This window comes from Nelumbo nucifera, chromosome 3, assembly GCF_055504915.1.
Source record: "Nelumbo nucifera cultivar China Antique chromosome 3, China Antique-T2T, whole genome shotgun sequence".
NCBI classification, from domain to species: domain Eukaryota; kingdom Viridiplantae; phylum Streptophyta; class Magnoliopsida; order Proteales; family Nelumbonaceae; genus Nelumbo; species Nelumbo nucifera.
In genome coordinates this window covers 13,517,402-13,537,480 of record NC_142651.1, presented here as the reverse complement: position 1 = coordinate 13,537,480, position 20,079 = coordinate 13,517,402, and the positions used below count along the sequence as shown (strand labels likewise).

At 45.2% G+C, this 20,079-nt stretch overlaps 1 protein-coding gene across 5 annotated transcripts; it reads right to left on the bottom strand.

The window, feature by feature from the left end:
• Window positions 1-13,776: 13,776 nt before the first annotated feature.
• On the bottom strand, window positions 13,777-18,255 carry LOC104596936 (WRKY transcription factor 72A-like). 5 transcript variants are annotated; one of them, XM_088900060.1, is made up of 6 exons: window positions 17,706-17,843; window positions 17,129-17,225; window positions 16,237-16,311; window positions 15,510-16,037; window positions 15,291-15,404; window positions 13,777-14,877 (listed from the first exon to the last, which is right to left on the bottom strand). In XM_088900060.1, exons 3-6 carry the CDS (start codon window positions 16,288-16,290, stop codon window positions 13,939-13,941), a joined length of 1,635 nt encoding a protein of 544 aa, XP_088756186.1. In that variant the 5' UTR covers window positions 16,291-16,311; window positions 17,129-17,225; window positions 17,706-17,843; the 3' UTR covers window positions 13,777-13,938. The 5 variants fall into 5 exon arrangements, with proteins under 5 accessions (XP_088756186.1, XP_010256554.1, XP_088756188.1 ...); XM_010258252.3 differs by lacking the exon at window positions 17,129-17,225 and having other exon boundaries at window positions 17,706-18,255; XM_088900062.1 differs by lacking the exons at window positions 17,129-17,225; window positions 17,706-17,843 and adding an exon at window positions 17,566-17,587.
• Between the last annotated feature and the right edge of the window lie 1,824 nt (window positions 18,256-20,079).

The window sequence follows — 20,079 nt, the reverse complement described above, 5'->3', positions numbered from 1 at the left end:
TTTTTGAGAGCTAGGAAGCAAGAGAGAGCTAGAGAGCTTGAGTGCTAAATCATGCATACCTTATGAGGTTGGAGGTGAGGTCCTTATATAGGCAGGCTGCCTTGAACCTCACAAAACGTGTTCGGGATCTCCGACCTGTCTGGTTCAGAAGTGGTTTCACACCAGGAGATGAACTCCATGCAAGCAGATAATATTTATCCGATCCCGCCCAAAGTGGGCTGGGTGATAACCAACTCTTCCAACGTGGCATCATGATCCCAGGGAATTCGGAGGTGATAATCTGCTTAAGGGGGAGGTCACTCGACACACCAGGCAGGTCGCTAACCGAAGTGACGTCAAATTGGTGGAAGCAGGTCACCTCTTATGCCAACCTAAGGTCCTACCAAGTTGGTCGAATTTTGTTTCATTTTTTGTGGAATTTTAATGTAAATAATTGGTGAATGTGTAAATTTATTTTGCTTCCATTTTTAAACCCTTATAGCATTCTTATTGCTTCATTTATGTGAATTTATTTTGTTTCATCGTTATGTTCTTTATTTTTTATTATTTTAGCCTACTTGTTTTTAAATTTCTCATTGCAATTTTTTTGATGTGTTTTATATGTTTTTTATTAAATCGAAAGTTCATTTATTTATTTTTATTATTAACATGAAGAAAAATTGTTATCCTTTTCTTTTTAATTTCTCTTTGCAATTGTTTTACATTTTTTATTAAACTGAAATTTCATTTAATTTTTTATTATTAAAATGAATAAAAATTGTTGTCATGCTTTATTTTAAATTTATCATTGCATTTTTGTTGTTTTTTACATTTTTTTTTATTAAACCGAAACTTAATTTAATTTATTATTATTATTATGAATTAAAATTGTTATGCTACTTTCTTTTAAATTTGGATTTACATTTTTTGATGTTATTTACATATTTTTTATTAAAGCAAAAGTTCATTTGTTAATATACTAGTAATATGAATTAAAATTATTATCCTATTTTTTGTAAGTTTCACTTTTTGCATTTTTGTGATGTGTTTTATATTTTCTTTATTAAACCAAATTTTTCATTTGCTTTTTTATCATTAATATGAATAATAATTATTATCCTACTCTCATTTATTTATTTTATGATTGATATGGACTTTCATTTGTTTGTGTATAATTAAGTTGAATAATAAATGCTATCCTTTGTCTCAAAATATCTGGACGTTCATTTATCTGTGTATATTTATTTTCACTATTATAATTATAATTATTATCATTATCATTGTTGTTATTCATTTTTTTCTATTTGAGCCCACGTGCCATTCCACGTGGGCTAAAATTGTTTATATGTGTGTGTGTGAAATGAGGGCTAAATTTGTCATTTATGATAAAATGAGCATTTGTGGGGATAGTAGCTCACTAGCTCACCAAACATCCCCACCCGAATAAGTGCTTAAAAACAGAATAAGTGATTTGGCAAGTGGGTCACCAAACAACCTTAAGTAGTTGTTAGAATAGCATTTACAATGAGCACTTGTGCAACAAGTACCTATTTTAACAACCACTTAGTCACCAAACATAGCCTTAGATGGGCACCACTTAATTGGAAATGTCATAGAGCTTTATCTTCAATTTTTCTTATAAATAAAGCCCATGGGCCGCACAAGTCCTCACTAGTTTATCTAAAACTTACTTTCTCTTAAATTCTTTGTCACTTTTCAAAACCTCGGAGAGTCCAAGCCCATGCTAGTGACTTTTTTGGTCTAAAATTAACCTTCCTTTTAATTATTTCAGTGTTATGTTAGTGATTACTAATAGAAGTTGTTCATATAAGTATTTTCAATATTTTACATGATCAATTTATTTCTGAATGACCACTCAAGCTTAGAAAATATTTTTCATGATAAAATTTCCCCGATCTAGGCCTGAGCCTACACTATGCCTACAACAATCAATAGTAATTTTGTTATAAACATATTTAATAAGGTTGAATGATCATTTAGGGATAGTTTGGTTATGTAAAAAACTTAAATACTTTTATGAATAATTTTTATTAATGATTACCAACAGTGCTCTAAAGGAAACTGATGAGGGCAGATTTGGCCCTCCAGTGAAATTGCGACACGTGGCACCTCGTGACAACTAGGCAAACACCCAGGCAACAACTTACCAAGTTGGTGTCCCCCCGGGCACCGGTCTGCGTGTGACCTGCGCGCGACCTGGCGCGGCCTGTCCGGATTAGCCTGCCATAGCCGCCGACCTAGCAACCTGGCCCGGACACCGACCCGCCGACTGACACAGGCACCGACCTGACAACCTGGCCCGAACACAGGCACCGACCTGGCAACCTGGCCCGGACACCGACCCGCCGACTGACACAGGCGCCGACCTGACAACCTGGCCCGGACACAGGCGCCGACCTGGCAACCTGGCCCGGACACCGACCCACCGACAGACACAGGCGCCGGCCTGGCAACCTGGCCCGGACACCGACCCGCCGATTGACACAGGCGCCGACCAGACAACCTGGCCCAGGCGCCGACCTGGCCGCCTGACACAAGCGCCAGCATGACAACCTCGAGGAGTTCATCACCGTACCCCGATTTTGACGGGATATGACGTCTTACAATTTGAAGGCTTTTCTCCCACCTAACCCGCGAGGGCACCACTATATAAGGACTCCGACCCCCAAAGCCAAAGGGGAGGAGGAAAAAGGATGGTAACCCCCGCTCTCTAGCTCTCTCATTTCTCTCCAAGCCCTTTGTAATCAGAATGCTAACTTAGGCATCGGAGAGTCCCCGCCGGGAAAATACCCCCGGGTCCTCTGATTCAGTTCACACAGGTCCCTCAGCTCCCGCCGTCTACAAAGGAGAGAAAATCACCTCATGCGGAGGGTAGTCGGGTTGCGCTGCACCAGGGAGCTCCACCATCCTTTGAGTTGCAGACTGCCTAGGAGCATGTCAAGTGATGAGTTCGCCATCAGGCAGTTCGCCACCAGGCAGTTCGCCACCAAGTAGCTCATCACCAAGGCACGTCACCACCAGGTCAAACAACGAGGTACTTAGCCAAAAAATTTATACATCACAAAAAATGGTACGTGACAAAAAACGATTACATCAATTGGCGCCATCTGTGGGAACACGCTACGAAAAGCTAGGTTCTCATCCTACAAAAGCTAAGTTCTCATCTTACCAAAGCTAAGTCCTCACCTTTTTGAAGCTATCACTTTATAGTTTACATTTCTTATGAACTCAAAAACTATGCAGGGAGCTAACAGACTAAGTAGCTCTACCAACCTTACTTTCAATTCAGATAATGCCTCATCAGTCCTCTCTGCAAGGTCCCCCCTACAAAGATGAGCTCTTCGTGGCTTCCGCGGGAGTTGACGGCCAACAGACTACATAGGCGCCCTTACCGGTCGACCCTTCCAAGGCTCCCGTGTGAGCTGGCGACCTAAAGTTAGTAGTGCTGCCCCCGAAGGTCGAGCTCCTAGTAGCTTCTTGTAGGAATGGGTGACCGGCATTATGAAGCTGATGCAGCACAATCATAGCTCGACACCTCACAGGCAAAGCCTACGGGCTACATTACTGCTTAAGACCCGGTCGCCTCTCCGGCACGGGCAAAGTCAAAAAAGAGTAGACTACGAGTCACTCCCAAAAGCCTACGGGCCACATTACTGCTTAAGACCCGGTCGCCTCTCCGACACGGGCAAAGTCAAAAAAGAGTAGACTACGAGTCACTCCCAAAAGCCTACGGGCCACATTACTGCTTAAGACCCGGTTGCCTATCCGGCACGGGAAAGTCAAAAAAGAGTAGACTACGAGTCACTCCCAAAGCCTACAGGCCACATTACTGCTTAAGGCCCGGTCGCCTCTCCGACACGAGCAAAAGTCAAAGAAGAGTAGACTACGAGTCACTCCCAAAGCCTGCGGGCCACACTATAGCTAAATATCCAGTCGCTTCCTCAGCAGGAACAAAATCAGCAAAAGTGAACTACAAGTTGCCCTAGAGCCTAAGGGCTACACTACTGAACTGGCGGAGACCCCCTCGTCTTACTGGCAGCTCGCCACATATAGGCAGCTCCCAAAGCCTAAGGAATTGGATCAACACTTACTAGCTCGTCGACTTACGGGCCAAAAGAAATCTACTCCCTTCGCTGAGTTACTCTCAGCTCGGGAGTGGGGGGCAATTGATGAGGGTAGATTTGGCCCTCCAGTGAAATTGCGACACGTGGCACCTCGTGACAACTAGGCAAACACCCAGGCAACAACTTACCAAGTTGGTGTCCCCCCCCGGGCACCGGTCTGGCTGGCCTGGCACGACCTGCACGCGGCCTGCGGGCGGCTTGGCGCGGACCGCGCGCGACCTGACGCAGCCTGCGCGCGACCTGCGAGCGACCTGGCGCGGCCTGTGCGCGGCCTACCCGTGACCTGCGCACGGCCTGCGCGACCTGTCCGGATCAGCCTGCCACAGGCGCCGATCTGGCAACCTGGCCCAGACACCGACCCGCCGACTAACACAGGCGCCGACCTGACAACCTGGCCCGGACACCGACCCGCCGATTGACACAGGCGCCGACCTGACAACCTGGCCCGGACACAAGCGCCGACCTGGCAACCTGGCCCGGACAACGACCCGCCGGCAGACATAGGCGCCGACCTGACAACCTGACCCGGACACAGGCGCCGACCTGGCAACCTGGCCCGGACACCGACCCGCCGACAGACACAGGCGCCGGCCTGGCAACCTGGCCCAGACACCGACCCACCGACCGACACAGGCGCCGACCAGACAACCTGGCCCAGGCGCCGACCTGGCCGCCTGACACAAGCGCCAGCCTGACAACCTCGAGGAGTTCATCACCGTACCCCGGTTCTGACGGGATATGACGTCTTACCGTATGAAGGATTTTCTCCCACCTAACTCGCGAGGGCACCACTATATAAGGACTCCAACCCCCAAAGCCAAAGGGGAGGAGGAAAAAGGATGGTAACCCCCGCTCTCTAGCTCTCTCATTTCTCTCCAATCCCTCTGTAATCAGAATGCTAACTTAGGCATCGGAGAGTCCCCGCCGGGAAAATACCCCCGGGTCCTCTGATTCAGTTCTCGCAGGTCCCTCAGCTCCCACCGTCTACAAAGGAGAGAAAATCACCTCACGCGGAGGGTAGTCGGGTTGCGCTGCACCAGGGAGCTCCACCATCCTTTGAGTTGCAGACCGCCTAGGAGCAAGTCAAGTGACGAGTTCGCCATCAGGCAGTTCGCCACCAGGCAGTTCGCCCCAGGCAGTTTGCCACCAGGCAGTTCGCCACCAGGGAGTTCGCCACCAGGCAGTTCGCCCCCAGGGATTTCGCCACCAGGGAGCACCACCAGGCAGTTCGCCCCTCGACAGTTCGTCACCAAGTAGCTCTCCACCAGGGAGCTCACCACCGGGCAGTTCGCCACCAAGCAGTTCGTCACCAAGCAGTTCTCCCCCAGGGAGTTCGCCACCAATTTGTTCATCACGAAGGCACGTCACCACCAGGTCAAACAACGAGGTACTTAGCCAAAAAATTTATACATCACAAAAAATGGTACGTGACCAAAAACGGTTACATCAGAAACCTTAACAGAAGATGAACTTTGGATAATAAAACTTACCAGCATGGGTTATAGAGGTTTTGAAAAATCATGGTGAATTTAAAAGAAATAGGAAAAGGTTGTGGTGAGTTTTAGATAATATCCATTTTTTTTGCTCTAAGGAGCTACACAATGAGGGTATTGCTCATCTCCCAATGAAAGTTGAACAAAATAGTGAAAGAAATAAATTTGGAACATAACGTCAGATACAATTTTATTTTAACATAGAGCATGTCCATGGTGTGGGTCTGATGAAGGGAAATTTGGCCCGACCTCGCGATCGCCCGACACGTGGCAAAGGCAAGCAGCTCGGGATAGTAGAGCACCCAAAGCGAACATCGGAAGCAAGTCCAAACTCACTACCGAGCCCGAACTCCAGACCGCTGTACTTAGTCCGAGCTCCTTGTTAAGAGCGAGCTCCCTATCAAAGGTCCGAGCTCGGGACAGGAGCTCCCTAAAACCTGAGCTCCCCAAGTCCGAGCTCGGTACTAGGAGCCCGAGCTCCCTAAGAACCCGAGCTCCCTACTAGGAGCCCGAGCTCCCTGTTAAGAGCGAGCTCCCTGTTAAGGGTTGAGCTCCCCAAGTAAGAACCCGAGCTCCCTAAAAACCGAGCTCCCTATTGAGAACAAACTCCCTACTGGGAGTCCGAGCTCGCTATTAAGAGCGAGCTCCCTACTGAGAACCCGAGCTCCCTGCAAGGAGCACGAACTGTACTGGGCCCCAAGCCTCACAAAGCTGACCCGAGCTGACCCGTGGCAGCTCAGAACACTCCAAACCGAATTCAAGGCACCTCGCTCGCCACTCCAACACTTCACTTCCAAAACACCAGGCCAGCCAAACGTACCCGACTGATTTGGGATCTGACGCCTGACAGCCGCATTTCGAACGGCTTCCTGCCCCCGCCACCTGCAACCGTCGTCACTAGCTGCAGAGACGGCTCCGACAATAGGAACAGTGGCGGTTCTGTCCGACCAGAGGAAATGACACCCGAACTGGCAGGAGTTCAGAAGTAATCATGCCCGACCTGACGGAGGCCTGGAAGTGAGTGCGCGAGGTGGTTATAAAAGGCTTCTACCCCCCCAGGGACGAGGTATGCTAACTTTTGCGCTATCTGGTTATTCTTGCCTTTGAAGGATTCTAACTTGAGCTTCGGAGCGCTTACGCCGGGTTCTCCCCGGAGCTTCTCTTCTCCTCCCGTTTCAGGTCCCTGTCGCTCGGTTCAGAGGTAAGATCATCGACAGCTAAGACCGGCCAGATTGTGCATCATCAATTGGCGCCGTCTGTGGGAACGCTTCAAAAAGCCTCCCTCCAAAACTTTCATACCCTTTCCTTCTTCTCTGAAAAACTCATTACTTATGGCCTCATCCAGCAACGCCGGACGCGGCACAGAGACAAACACCACCGGGGAACAGCTCCAAGTTCCCGTGGTGTGTGTTGGGCAGTTCACCATCCCCCTCACGGTGGATGGAACCCCCAATCTGACTACGCCACAAGTAGTGGCACCTGTAAGCCTGCCTTCCGCAAACATCCCCTTCCCTCTTCCCATCGAGACTACCTTCACTGAACCAACCGCCGTCCCCCTGGCAGCTAGCCAAAATCGGCTGGACGACTTAATGCAATGCATGCGGGCAATGCAAGCCCAGATGCAGCAGTTCCAGCAACACCAGCTTCACCAGCACCAAGTGTTGCACAACCTCTCCCAATACCACTATTAGTAGCAGTTTCCCCAACTGACACCGAACCAACCACTACTTCAACCTCGCCACCCTGCCCCGAAGCCAGTAAAGGCCTCTCCGCAGGATGGGCGCCTCCACCAAGGAAAGTCTCCAGGCCCCAGAATCCCCCAAACAGCCAGGCCTCGTCCCCAGGCCGTAGAGAAAGAAAAGTCATCCCCGCCTCGCGGCTCGCAGGCGGATCAGGAACCTCGCCCGCGAGGTCAGCACCTCGGGTCTCCAAACCGGAGTCCCCACTGGTGGGAAACCGATTCGGCGCACTGGCAGCAGCGGACTACCAGAACTCCGAGCCCATCGAGCTCGGCAACACGGAGGCCAGCAGCGCCAGCACAAGGCCCACTCAGCAGCGAAGACGCCGTCGGAGTCGACGAACCGCCACCCGCGTCTTATCCGAGCTCAGAGGCAAAGGCGAGACGAGCTCGGACGAGGTAGGAGTCGCCCCGATTCTCTCAGTTCCTTCCCCCCTCGCCTCAGAACTCCTGGCAGTCCCCTTGCCTAGACATTTCAAGCTCCCGCCCCTAGACAAGTACGACGGATCCTTCGACCCCAACGACCACGTGGACGCTTTCCAGTCCCAAATGCACCTCGCCAGGGCCAGCGAATCATGCATGTGCGTGGCCTTCACCACCACCCTCAAGGGGGTAGCCCGCACTTGGTACAGGAACCTGACTCTCGGATCAATAATGTGTTGGGCTCAGTTCGTGCAGGTCTTCACTGCACACTTTGTCACTAGCAAACGGTGCCCCAGAGCAGAGGAAAGCATCTTCGGAGTAGTCCAAAGGGAAGGAGAACCCATACAGGGCTACATCAAACGATTCAACGAGGCATGCTTACAGATACCTCGTTTAGACCCCGCGGTACAGCTCGCCGTAGCAAAAAGAGGGGTGACGCACAAGGAATTCAAGTGGCACATGGTAGCTAACCAGCCCGCGACCGTGGCCGAGTTCCTCAAGCTCGCAGACAAGTTCATGAGGACGGAGGAGGAAATCAACCAAAGAACCGAGGGCGGAAACGAGAAAAGAAAGAGGGACGGCGAGCCCTCTAGCTCGGCCGACCGAAAAAACCCGGCCCGGGACCCAAAACCGAACCAATCGTTCCGAGCTCCCCTGCCAGCTCAGACGGATTACACGCCACTGAACACGAGGCGGACCGAGATCCTAATGACGATCAAGGACGCCCCCTTCGTGAAATGGCCACCTCGCCTAAAGGGAAATCCGAACGAAAGAAACAAGAATTTGTATTGTAGTTTCCATAGGGACCACGGTCACAGTACCGAGCAATGTAATAACCTCCGAGACGAGATAGAGGGGCTCATCCGTCGCGGATACTTAAGAAACTTTGTACAGCACAACAATAATAGCAATAAAGCGGATCAGCCGGGCGAACACTTAAAAGACGCCCCGGAGACCAGCAGCAGGCCTGCCGAACCGATGCAGCGACAAGCCTCCAGCAGAAAGGCCAGTTCGGGGAACCATCCATGTAATTGTGGGAGGTTCTGTGGTGGCGGGGTGCACATCAGCGGCAGCTCGGACCTCAGTTCGCGAGGCAGTCCTCGAGGAGCGGAACCCCCCGAAGAGGCCGAAGTCCGAGGAGCCAATCCTCTTCACAGAAGACGACGCACAGGGAGTTCGCTACCCTCACGACGACGCACTTGTCATTAAACTCAGGATCAGTGACTTCGAGGTTAGGCGCGTGCTCGTAGATTCAGGCAGCTCGGCGGACATCCTATTCAAGTCGGCATTTGATCGGCTACAGCTGCCAAGGAGCGAACTAAAACCTGCAAGCACTCCCCTGGTGGGCTTCAGCAGGGAGGAAGTCAGGCCCGTTGGAAAGATAACGGTGCCCGTGGAAGTCGGCACGTGGCCTTGTGCGGTCAGACTCAACCACGATTTTCTGGTGGTCGCGACCCCCTCCCCATACAACGCCATAATAGGACGTCCAATCACGCATATCCTGTGGGCGGTGGTCTCAACCTACTATTTGGCGATGAAGTTCCCTACGGACTTCGGTGTGGGGGTAGTGCGGGGCGACTAGCTCGAGTCCCGCAAGTGCTACGTCGCCGCCCTAAATTTGGCCCGACCTCGGTGTGGGGGTAGTGCGGGGCAATTGATGAAGGGAAATTTGGCCCGACCTCGCGATCGCCTGACACGTGGCAAAGGCAAGCAGCACGGGACAGTAGAACACCCAAAGCGAACATCGGAAGCAAGTCCAAACTCACTACCGAGCCCGAACTCCATACCATTGTACTTAGTCCGAGCTCCTTGTTAAGAGCGAGCTCCCTATCAAAGGTCCGAGCTCGGGACAGGAGCTCCCTAAAACCTGAGCTCCCCAAGTCCGAGCTCGGTACTAGGAGCCCGAGCTCCCTGTTAAGAGCGAGCTCCCTGTTAAGGGTCCGAGCTCCCCAAGTAAGAACCCGAGCTCCCTATTGAGAACAAACTCCCTCCTGGGAGTCCGAGCTCCCTACTGAGAACCCGAGCTCCCTGCAAGGAGCACGAACTGTACTGGGCCCCAAGCCTCACAAAGCTGACCCGAGCTGACCCGTGGCAGCTCGGAACACTCCAAACCGAATTCAAGGCACCTCGCTCGCCACTCCAACACTTCACTTCCAAAACACCAGGCCAGCCAAACGTACTCGACACCAAGGACGTCTTTATCCAAGGGCGACGTACCTGACTAATTTGGGATCTGACGCCTAACAGCCGCATTTCAAACGGCTTCCTGCCACCGCCACCTGCAAACGTCGTCACTAGCTGCAGAGACGGCTCCGACAATAGGAACAGTGGCGGTTCTGTCCGACCAGAGGAAATGACACCCGAACTGGCAGGAGTTCAGAAGTAATCATGCCCGACCTGACGGAGGCCTGGAAGTGAGTGCGTGAGGTGGTTATAAATGGCTTCTACCCCCCCAGGGACGAGGTATGCTAACTTTTGCGCTATCTGGTTATTCTTGCCTTTGAAGGATTCTAACTTGAGCTTCGGAGCCCTTACGCCGGGTTCTCCCCAGAGCTTCTCTTCTCCTCCCGTTTCAGGTCCCTGTCGCTCGGTTCAGAGGTAAGATCATCGACAGCTAAGACCGGCCAGATTGTGCATCATCAATTGGCGCCGTCTGTGGGAACGCTTCAAAAAGCCTCCCTCCAAAACTTTCATACCCTTTCCTTATTCTCTGAAAAACTCATTACTTATGGCCTCATCCAGCAACGCCGGACGTGGCACAGAGACAAACACCACCGGGGAACAGCTCCAAGTTCCCGTGGTGTGTGTTGGGTAGTTCACCATCCCCCTCACAGTGGATGGAACCCCCAATCTGACTACGCCACAAGCAGTGGCACCTGTAAGCCTGCCTTCCGCAAACATCCCCTTCCCTCTTCCCATCGAGACTACCTTCACTGAACCAACCGCCGTCCCCCTGGCAGCTAGCCAAAATCGGCTGGACGACTTAATGCAATGCATGCGGGCAGTGCAAGCCCAAATGCAGCAGTTCCAGTAGCACCAGCTTCACCAGCACCAAGTGTTGCACAACCTCTCCCAATACCACTATCAGTAGAAGTTTCCCCAACTGACACCGAACCAACCAAGTGTTGCACAATTCTTTATTATCATGAGCCTTAATTGAGCCTTAATTCTTTATTATCATGATGTCACAAGTTGACCTATTGATCTAGATGGGAATCCGGATTTCCTCCTCACATCCATGTCAGCACTTGCAGCCATGCATTGGGAACATCTCCCCATGAATGAAAACATACAAGTATGAGAGATGTTTCTGATGTGCAACTGCAACGTGGTGTGAGGAAGATTCTGAGGAGGAAATCCAAACTCTAAAGATGGTTGAACTGATGACTTGTCTAGCCAAGAAAAAAAATATTCTAGTCTCTAGGCTGGGTTTTTAAAACATTGCTTAAGTCCATATCTATGCATCTATGCCACATGGACAAAAACTTTGTGTTGGATGATATTGCTAAGTATGTACGTAGCATTAGATTGAAGGGCCTTTTTTTGGTGAAGATTAGATTGAAGGTCATTTAGGCTGCATTTGGCATACCTTATTTTAAGGACTTATCTCTTTTTGCAGTTAAAATACCCCTATGAACACTGAATTTTTAAAAGCAAAAAGGAATAAAGAATTCCAAATGCAGCTTAGTAATCAAGCTTTTGGGCTCTATTATTATAGTCTTTATTGAACTGGATTAAACAAAGGTTCATATGTGGGAATGCAAATGAGCTGAGTTTAAATTTTGGTTTATCTTTTGTTTTAGTGTTTTTTGCTTGTTTGTAATGTAGATGAAGTAAAGTGAAACATGAAGGCTCAGTTTGGAAGGAGTACAAATACAAATATGTAGAGTGCAAATCCTTATATTTTGCATATATTTGTATTTGTACTTTCAAACTGAGCCAAATGTTGCATTTGGAAACAATGCAAATTAATAAGTGTGAATGCAAATATGTAGAGTGTAAAATTGAGTTAGTTTTGCACCAAGAAATTTATCTTCTTACCAAACAGATTTTTAGCTGGAATGGATGCAAACATGAATTTCAATAAAGCATATGCTTTTTTTTTTATCAAAAGCCCACTTGAAATGTAAATTTACTTCTTTTTTATTGATGTACTTTTACATCTTATTATCAATGTAAATATGTATTGGTCTATCATTTGCCAATGCATAAATGTAATTAATGATGCCAAATACTGGCAAAAGTAAACCGGAATACAATTTACCCTGAACTGGGATTTACACTCCATTTGCATTGTTTCCAAACGCAGTATAAACCAAAATTTGCACTTCCATACTATTCTAAATTAAACTGCAATAAAGAAATGGAGGCTGAAGGTCATTAACCTACAATGCATCGATCCTTTGTGTTTGACTCTCCGTTCGCATTAAATTGTGTTATGCCAAAAGCACATATATATACACAAAGACCCCATTTTCAAAAATGTCAAGCAGTCCATTTGCATGGCTGGTACAATCTCTTTGCACATTAGAAAGATTCAAGCACCTAACCATCTTGAGTGTCATTCACAATCACTAATAATCAAATCAAAGGTTCGGATTCTTAGGTCAAAAGTTCTATGAAATAATGCGCTGCATTTTTTTGTTGATTGGAAACAATTGAATAAGATTAGGGCTTCAAGTTGGGTTGTTCAGTTTAAGGAATTTCAACTATATTGGGCTTGGGTTAGGGTTACAGTCCAATTGAAAATTTAACATATACACCCATCTCGCTAGGGTTAGGGTTTGACCCAATTGAAAATTTAACAAATTATCAACCTAACCTGACCCAATGCACCCCTAAATAAGATGTATGTGTACTTACTACTTAGTAAAGTAGGCATACAACAAACAACAAAGACAGACAGAACTATATAATTGGCTTCAAAGTTAAGTGGAGAAAATCTAGCATTCCAATTTTTTTTCACACATGGCAAATATCTTATCATTATGACCAGAACCTTGGTTTTCAGTCGAATCTTGTCTTAAGTTCTAAGTTCTTGGTTGTATCCATAGTAGGCAATTTGGCTGCAAATTTTGAAAAGTAGTCAAGATGAACTATAGTGATTGTCTTTGCAGCCTATAATGAGAGGAGTAAGTAGTCCATCCTAGAAATTAAGAAAATATCCCATCATTTGCTCCACACCTTGAAGATTTCATTAAATAATCTCCAAGCTTATTAGTTAGAAGAAAACAACGTCTCAAGAAAATAGTATATTAATTAATAATCAAGTAGTTAATGAGTTATTTTTGACGTGTCTCAATCTGGTGGGGACTCAGCCGAGTTTTAGATGAATTAAAACTGGAGAGTTATTGTTGCACTTGGTTTAATGAACTCGGGGTAGACTAACAAATGTGAACAACAATCCATGCTATCACTATATGTGGAGTTTTCTTAATCTTGCAAGTAAGAAGATGATTGCTCCTGAAGGATGACTTAATTTGGCTGTTTGGTAGCTTCCTGCAAGACCATAACACGTTTCCATGGCTGTGGGGAAGAAGTATTTATAACCAAGATTCTCTTAGCCAAAAGTACAGGAAAGGAACAGCTTGAAATAACAAATGGAAAGAGAGGTTGTGGTGACTGGAGGTGATCGGATCAGATTGAACTTCGTCTCTCTACTTGCCGCGTTCTGTAACTGGCGGGTTCGGCGGTCTCTGTTCAGTGTTTAAGAAAATGGAGAAAGAGAGTGAGAGAGGAGGGAAGAAGGATAGGAAGCAACGACACTGCTTCTGGGTTTGTTGCAGCGACGGTGGAGGATGAACGTATCCTGCTTCAGTTTTGACAAAAAGAAAACAATGTCTTTATCATTCACGTGGACGTGGTCGTGGATATAAACTACAGAACCTAACCAAAGTGAAGCTCCACTTTGTGGGCATTGAATTTTCAGCCTTTCTCCTGATGCCGTATTATCCTAGCTATACTATACTATATATATATATATATATATCAACATAAGTTGTCAAAGAAACCCGTTCAAAACACTGGTAATTAATTAATAACTGTTTTCAACATACTTCGCTTGCTGTCATCACCTGCACCATGCAATTTTTTCTTCACAGCGGCCAAGCAACTGTAATTATTTAGAGAGTTCCAAACGATCAATAATTACAAAAAGACATCAGTTGATATGGTCCCTAGTGTCAGCTGGAAACGCAGATGCACTCTTAGAGGTTGAAAATGGCAGCGCAGGTGGGAGAATCATCAAACTTCCTTGTTGAGTATTTGAAGAAGACGATCTGTTCAAGTAGCTCGATGCACATCCGTTCCCATTCGGAGTCGATGTGTAGGAGGTAATGGTATTAATGTTCTCACCCCACTTCAAATTCTGGCCAAAATTCTCACATCCACCTTGGTTTCCCTGGGCTCCAGTGCTGCCGCCACCTACGATTGATGTGATTGCCGCTGCTAGCGCCGATCGGAAACTTGGGTCTGATGTAATGGCCTTTGTTGCAGCTGCAATGGTCTCGGTTAAAGACTGCTGAGAAGGAGCTGGATTATTCTTTTGCATGTAAGATTGGTAGAAATGCTCTTGAGGTTGAGGTTGCCTGCCAAGATTTAAAGGCCCAAGTTGTTGGTTCTTAGTATAGGGCTGGGCGCCATAGCTTAGGTATCCATTTCCCCAGGTTAGTTGGGAGTTATTAGGTTCTGTAGAAGAAAGGTTAAAGCTTGTCGAAGAGTATCTTTGAACCGGGAAGTTTGGAGATAGCCTATTATTCTGAGAGGAAGAAGAGGCTGACGATGAAGGGGGAGCGGTAAGGTCGAGAGTGATGGTGGGGTGTGAAGTAGCGGATGAGATTGAAGAGTTTGGTAGGTAGAACGATGGCCTGGCTCTTGTATTATCTCCTAGATTGAAGTTTAGACCATGGAGATCAGCAGAGGTGGTATTTGTAGCAGAGGACCCGGGGATTGATCGGGAGCTAGATGAGCCGGACATTAGCATGCAAGCGGCCGCGGAGGTGGTGGAAGCCATGGCTGTGGCTGAGACCGGTAGTGGGTGGTTGTGGGTTCCCTCGTATGTGGTGATCAAAATGGACATGTCCTCGGCACATCTCTGAACCTGATGAAATTCCATGAAAGCAAACAAATACAGTGATCAGGGAAAGATGAAGAGTAGTCAAACGTCTTTGAGAATGAAAGATTAAGAACTGATCCATTGGTCATGCCAAGCGGACAATTCTGTATGCGTACATATATTGCTGAAAGATATTATATCTTGAAAACCAATAGGCGGTCCACGGTTCATTGGGTTGAACAGTCCAAGACCACCAATGTGCTGATTGCTGAAGCAAGTTTTGTTTTGTACCAACAAGCAGGTTTCGATATAAAGAATGTAAGGTTAAGGTTGATTTGCATTATTCTATCGACCTTTGACAGTCGGAACTCAGAAGGGTTCAACTGAATATTTGCTAAGAAGAAGCCAATAACTGATCAAGTGGTGCGTGAAGGAGAAGACTAAAAAGAATATAATACCTGTTTTCTTACTGGGCAAGCTGGTGCAACAGTGCAGCGGTAGTATGCTCGAGGGCATGGATTGCCTCTAGCGATTTTCTGCCCGTATTTCCTCCATTGGCATCCATCGTTCATCTGTCGAACACATGCACCAGTAAACATATTGGCTCTTGAAAGCTGAAACCCATTCAACATATAATCCATATTAACCGATGGAGTAGATTAAAAATTGAAACGAACCGTTGGGGTGTCGCATCTTGCTCTGACAGAAACTCTAGCTTTCTTGACGTGAGTCTGTTGTGAAACTTCATCATCTCCACTTCTCATGGCCTTGAGAATTTTGCTGGGTGGCCATGTCTCCCCGGCATCCTCTTCCTTCGGCTCTTCAAAGCTATTTTCCTGGCTTGGGTTTGACGCCTTTTCAGTCGAAGCCGGCTTAGACACTTCAAATTTGCAGTCCAACCCAAGAGATAGTCCTTCTTGGTCATCATCTTCTTTACTCTTGCTGGAATTGCTATTCTTCTCATCTTTTTTGGGTTCACTCGCAGTTCTTCCTAGGCTAAGCGAAACAAGTTCGGGTTCTTCGATTTCTTGATCCACAGGAGCTGTATCTCCAGACTTCTTAGCTTCTTCTTGTTCAACGATGCCATAGAATTGCATTTGGAGAGACTGGTAATCCTTAACAATTCGCGATAGGATCATCTTCAATCTTTCATTTTCTTCTCTCACTTCACCCATTTCTGCTTTGGCAGATTCAAGCGGGTCCTCCTGTATCAACAAAACGGCAAAATCAATTGAATTAATTCAGAGAATGCAACACACTCTTCATGCGTTCATTAATTTTTACCAATTCCTAACAGTGAAATTTGTTTCGAGCATGTCTATTCCGTGAATTAAGAAATAACAAAGCGTTAAATAATACGATTTGAGAAGAAATAGTACAGGCGGCAATCTGTTCTGATCTTACCTGATCCTTTTTGATTGTGGATGATGCTCTTAAAATGGTTTCCATGGACGACATTTCAGTCCTTACAGTAGGAATCTGCATATCGATCAATCAAACCTTATTGGTTAGATCGAGCACTCACAAAACATGTCAAACTGAACTATATAAAGACAGATAATTCAGATCATATTTGCATATCAGAAGAACAATTTCCCTATTTTACAGAAAATTCTATGGAAAAAGTCATGGGTAACCTTTCTCTCACTCGGGTTTCAGAACTTAAAGAATTGGTGACCCACCGACTGAATTCATGGAGCTTTGCTGGAGATCCATGCGCCATGGCTCAAAAGTCATATGCAATTGGATCCCGCTCTGTAGCATAGTACTATATATTCATTTTATGGTCAACATCATCATGAGACCTTGATGTGATTTCCCAGCATCATTGGACCTCATATCCACGAAAATGGGCAGAGAAATCAATGGTAATGGATCAATCATCACTTTCAGCTAACAGCCATAGATTGGTTATTCGGTAAGAGTGGTTGCAGCTGCATCTGCGTGCGCTTGTAGTTTTTCAACTATATATGGAATACGATGAACTATTTCCATTTACATCCACAACCATTTCAATATATTTATGTTATAGTTCAGAAAACTGAAACCTTCCTCATTTTGAATTAAAGTTGTTCATTGAATTTGAGAGGTATTTAATTAGAAAGCCATATACCAGCTTGGAATATGGAGAGTTCTGGGATTCTGGGACCATTCTATTTCAATTATTTGGAGCAAATTAAGCATTTAATATAAGTCATGTATCCAGCTGTTACTCAACGTTTGATAACCAAAATAAGAATAGTCGAAAATTATTACTAAGGTCAGACAATTCAGTTTGTTTCGATCGTCTGACTACCTGTTTGTGTTTGCTATTGGCTGAATCTTTTTGGCTAGGAGAAGATGGATTTTGAACTAGAACTACTGTCCTCGAAGACTTGTCTTCCGTTGGTGATCTGAAAGACGAAAAATTAATGCATCCTTATTTGAAATTTCTATTTCTGTATACTAGAACAAGGATATCCGTATTCCCTATGGAATTTAAGCAGACAAAGAAGAGTCTAAACAACCCAACATTCTGAAGCGAAGCTTCTGAAATTCTCGAGAAGATTGAATTGTACTGTCAATCTTGAAAGCATATTAGGATAAACTACGTAAAGGGTATAGAAGCTTCTGTAGGAAAAACAAAATTAACCACGACATACTAAAGTTTCACCAATCAATCAACGATGCAGTTCTAAACAAATTCCAATATTATTTCAACCCAATACCCAAGACCCAGTTAATTGGTCATACCAGAGAGAGAGAGACCTTCTAGAGAAAATTCAATTCTTCATCTAGAAATCCCATTAGTCGCATATTTTTCACCAGGATTACTGAGAAGAAAACCAAGAACTAGTGTAGTTCGAAAGGTGAAGGAGAAGAGAATAGTTCACCTTTCCAAGCTCTCTAGAGTTATCCTCGTCACCGCTGGACTCAGCTCTCTTCTCCTCCTTAACAAGACCTCCAAGACCCGCTGTTTTCGTGTCCTCCATCACTTGGAAGATCTTCTCTTTCTCTTTCTTGTCTAAAATGTTCATCAATTTCTTCTCTCTGTAACATCCATATACAGCACTTCTCTTTTTATAAAGAAGAACCTTGGTTTGACTTGTTTAATGTTTAAAAAAATTCTAACCCCAAGTGCTTATCTTTCGTCCATCATACACACAAATGTCAACCGCCCAAGTTCACTCTTAGAAGCAAATATACGTTTTTTTAATTGTTTTTTCGGCCAATAGAAAAGAAGAGAGAAGAAGAATTCAACTTCAACGCTCAAGAAATAATTTACACCATTTTGTGATCCCACTGCAGAGAGATAGAAAGAGAGAGCAGTGCTTCATGCCGCTCTAGTCGCTCCAATCCCAATAAGTACCATCGTTGAAGGTTCGTACCGGGTAAACGTCAGAGGGCCACTGGTTTTTTGTCAAACTTACGCCGCCGTCAACTGATTCCGGTGACTGGAGTTTCTGTTTTTACGTGTTTTCCTAGTCAGTAGAATCCATAGATGTTCGTGTTTTATTGTCAGATTTCTGTCAAAACTCAAAACGCGTGTTAGCACACAAGGGGCGAGATGTGATGTTGTCCATGTCACAAATTCCCACCGTCCACACATCTGACCAGTCGATGGCTCGGTTTTATGTTACGGCCCCACCCAGAAGTCCCCAGAATTTATGGATCATATCCATGTGACGGACTGAGTCTGAGTGCAGGACGGTGGGGATCTGGGCCATCCTTCAAATGGGCCCCAACCAACAGATTTACGCTGAATGTCAAACTCGAACTCATAAATGTCTGCATGAGGACGTTCATTATATTCTGGGGTGAAAGTAGAAGAAGGTCCAGCAGATGATTATTTTTATTTCTGGTTGAGGATAGGGACCACAACTTATATGAAACCCCAACAGCTTTTTCTTTCTTTTCTTTTTTCCTTTTTTCTTGATGATCATTAATTAAGACATCCTTCAAATTAACAAGTGGTAATTAATATTGATTATATCGTTTAAACACATCAGAGATCCATCCATGCTCATTGAATTACAGGGGGGGGTGGAGGTGTAATTGTGTAAACAGTGTAAACCTACTATCTTCTACTATCTAATTCTCCATTATAATAGTAAAGATGATAGATGTACATAGGTAGTAGTAAGAGATTAAATAATTGTGAGCTAAGTTTCAACTTCCAATGCTATGGCGCTGAAATCTCTGCTAACTTGACATAAGCAACACGTATGAAATTGGAATCAGTAAACATTAAAGCTTTTTATTTCCTTTATATAATTCCAGAGTATTGGGATTTGGAACTTGCTAATAAACTGGTAGCTTAGTTTATTTTTTTATTCCATGTTTTTTTTTTTTGATATCTCTAAGGATGGATTCCTCCACTAAAATGCTGGCCATGAAATCTGGAGAACCAAAAGACCAAGTTATTGTAATTTGTAATATTACTTCCAATACAAACACACTTACCCCTTCCATTAAGAGATATGAAAAATTCAGGCGGTGTTTGGTGGGTCTTTTCAACGTTTCTTTCAATTTCTAAGAAGATTAATTAAAAGACAAAAAAAAAAAGGTCTTTTCCCATTTGGTATCAGGTAGACTGAAAAACCCAAAGATGAGTGTGTGGAAATATCGAAAAAACTAAAAATCAGGAAGGCTCAAATGAAGCTTTTGATCTTTCTGCCATTTTTAACAGCTCAATAAACCACAACGCTTACCTAACAGTCTTGGTCTTTAAAGACAAGACCCCAGAAACTCCATGTGTCTTCTCATTTACTGAACTGTTGAAAGATCTACTTAGAAAGACTTATCAAACAGCCCTTCAATCTAATCGTCCTATCTCTCCAATATTAAATCATTAGGGTTCATGACAGATTTTTCCAATTTTCTCTTTTCTCATTCCCAATCCCTTAATTGATTACAAATTTGATCAGATCCCTTTTTACATTTTTGATAAGATGGATTTCTGAAACTACTCATCTAAATTTTTATGTGAAATGATGAGTGACTCAGACTATTATGAGATGCTAGCTGGACTAAAATGCATGTAGGGACACACTAATTAAAATGTTTGTAGAAATTACATACAAAACATTAAGAAAGATGTGTCATAAAAATCTGTTAATGGAAAATAGTAGCTCAAACATAATGCACATTACATTATATTTTCCTTGTGTCAGATGTATATTCCTGTTTATCCAATACCAAATATTTATGATATATTAGTCATATTATAACTTACTTAAAACCTTTTTTATTCAACACCCTGTTGAT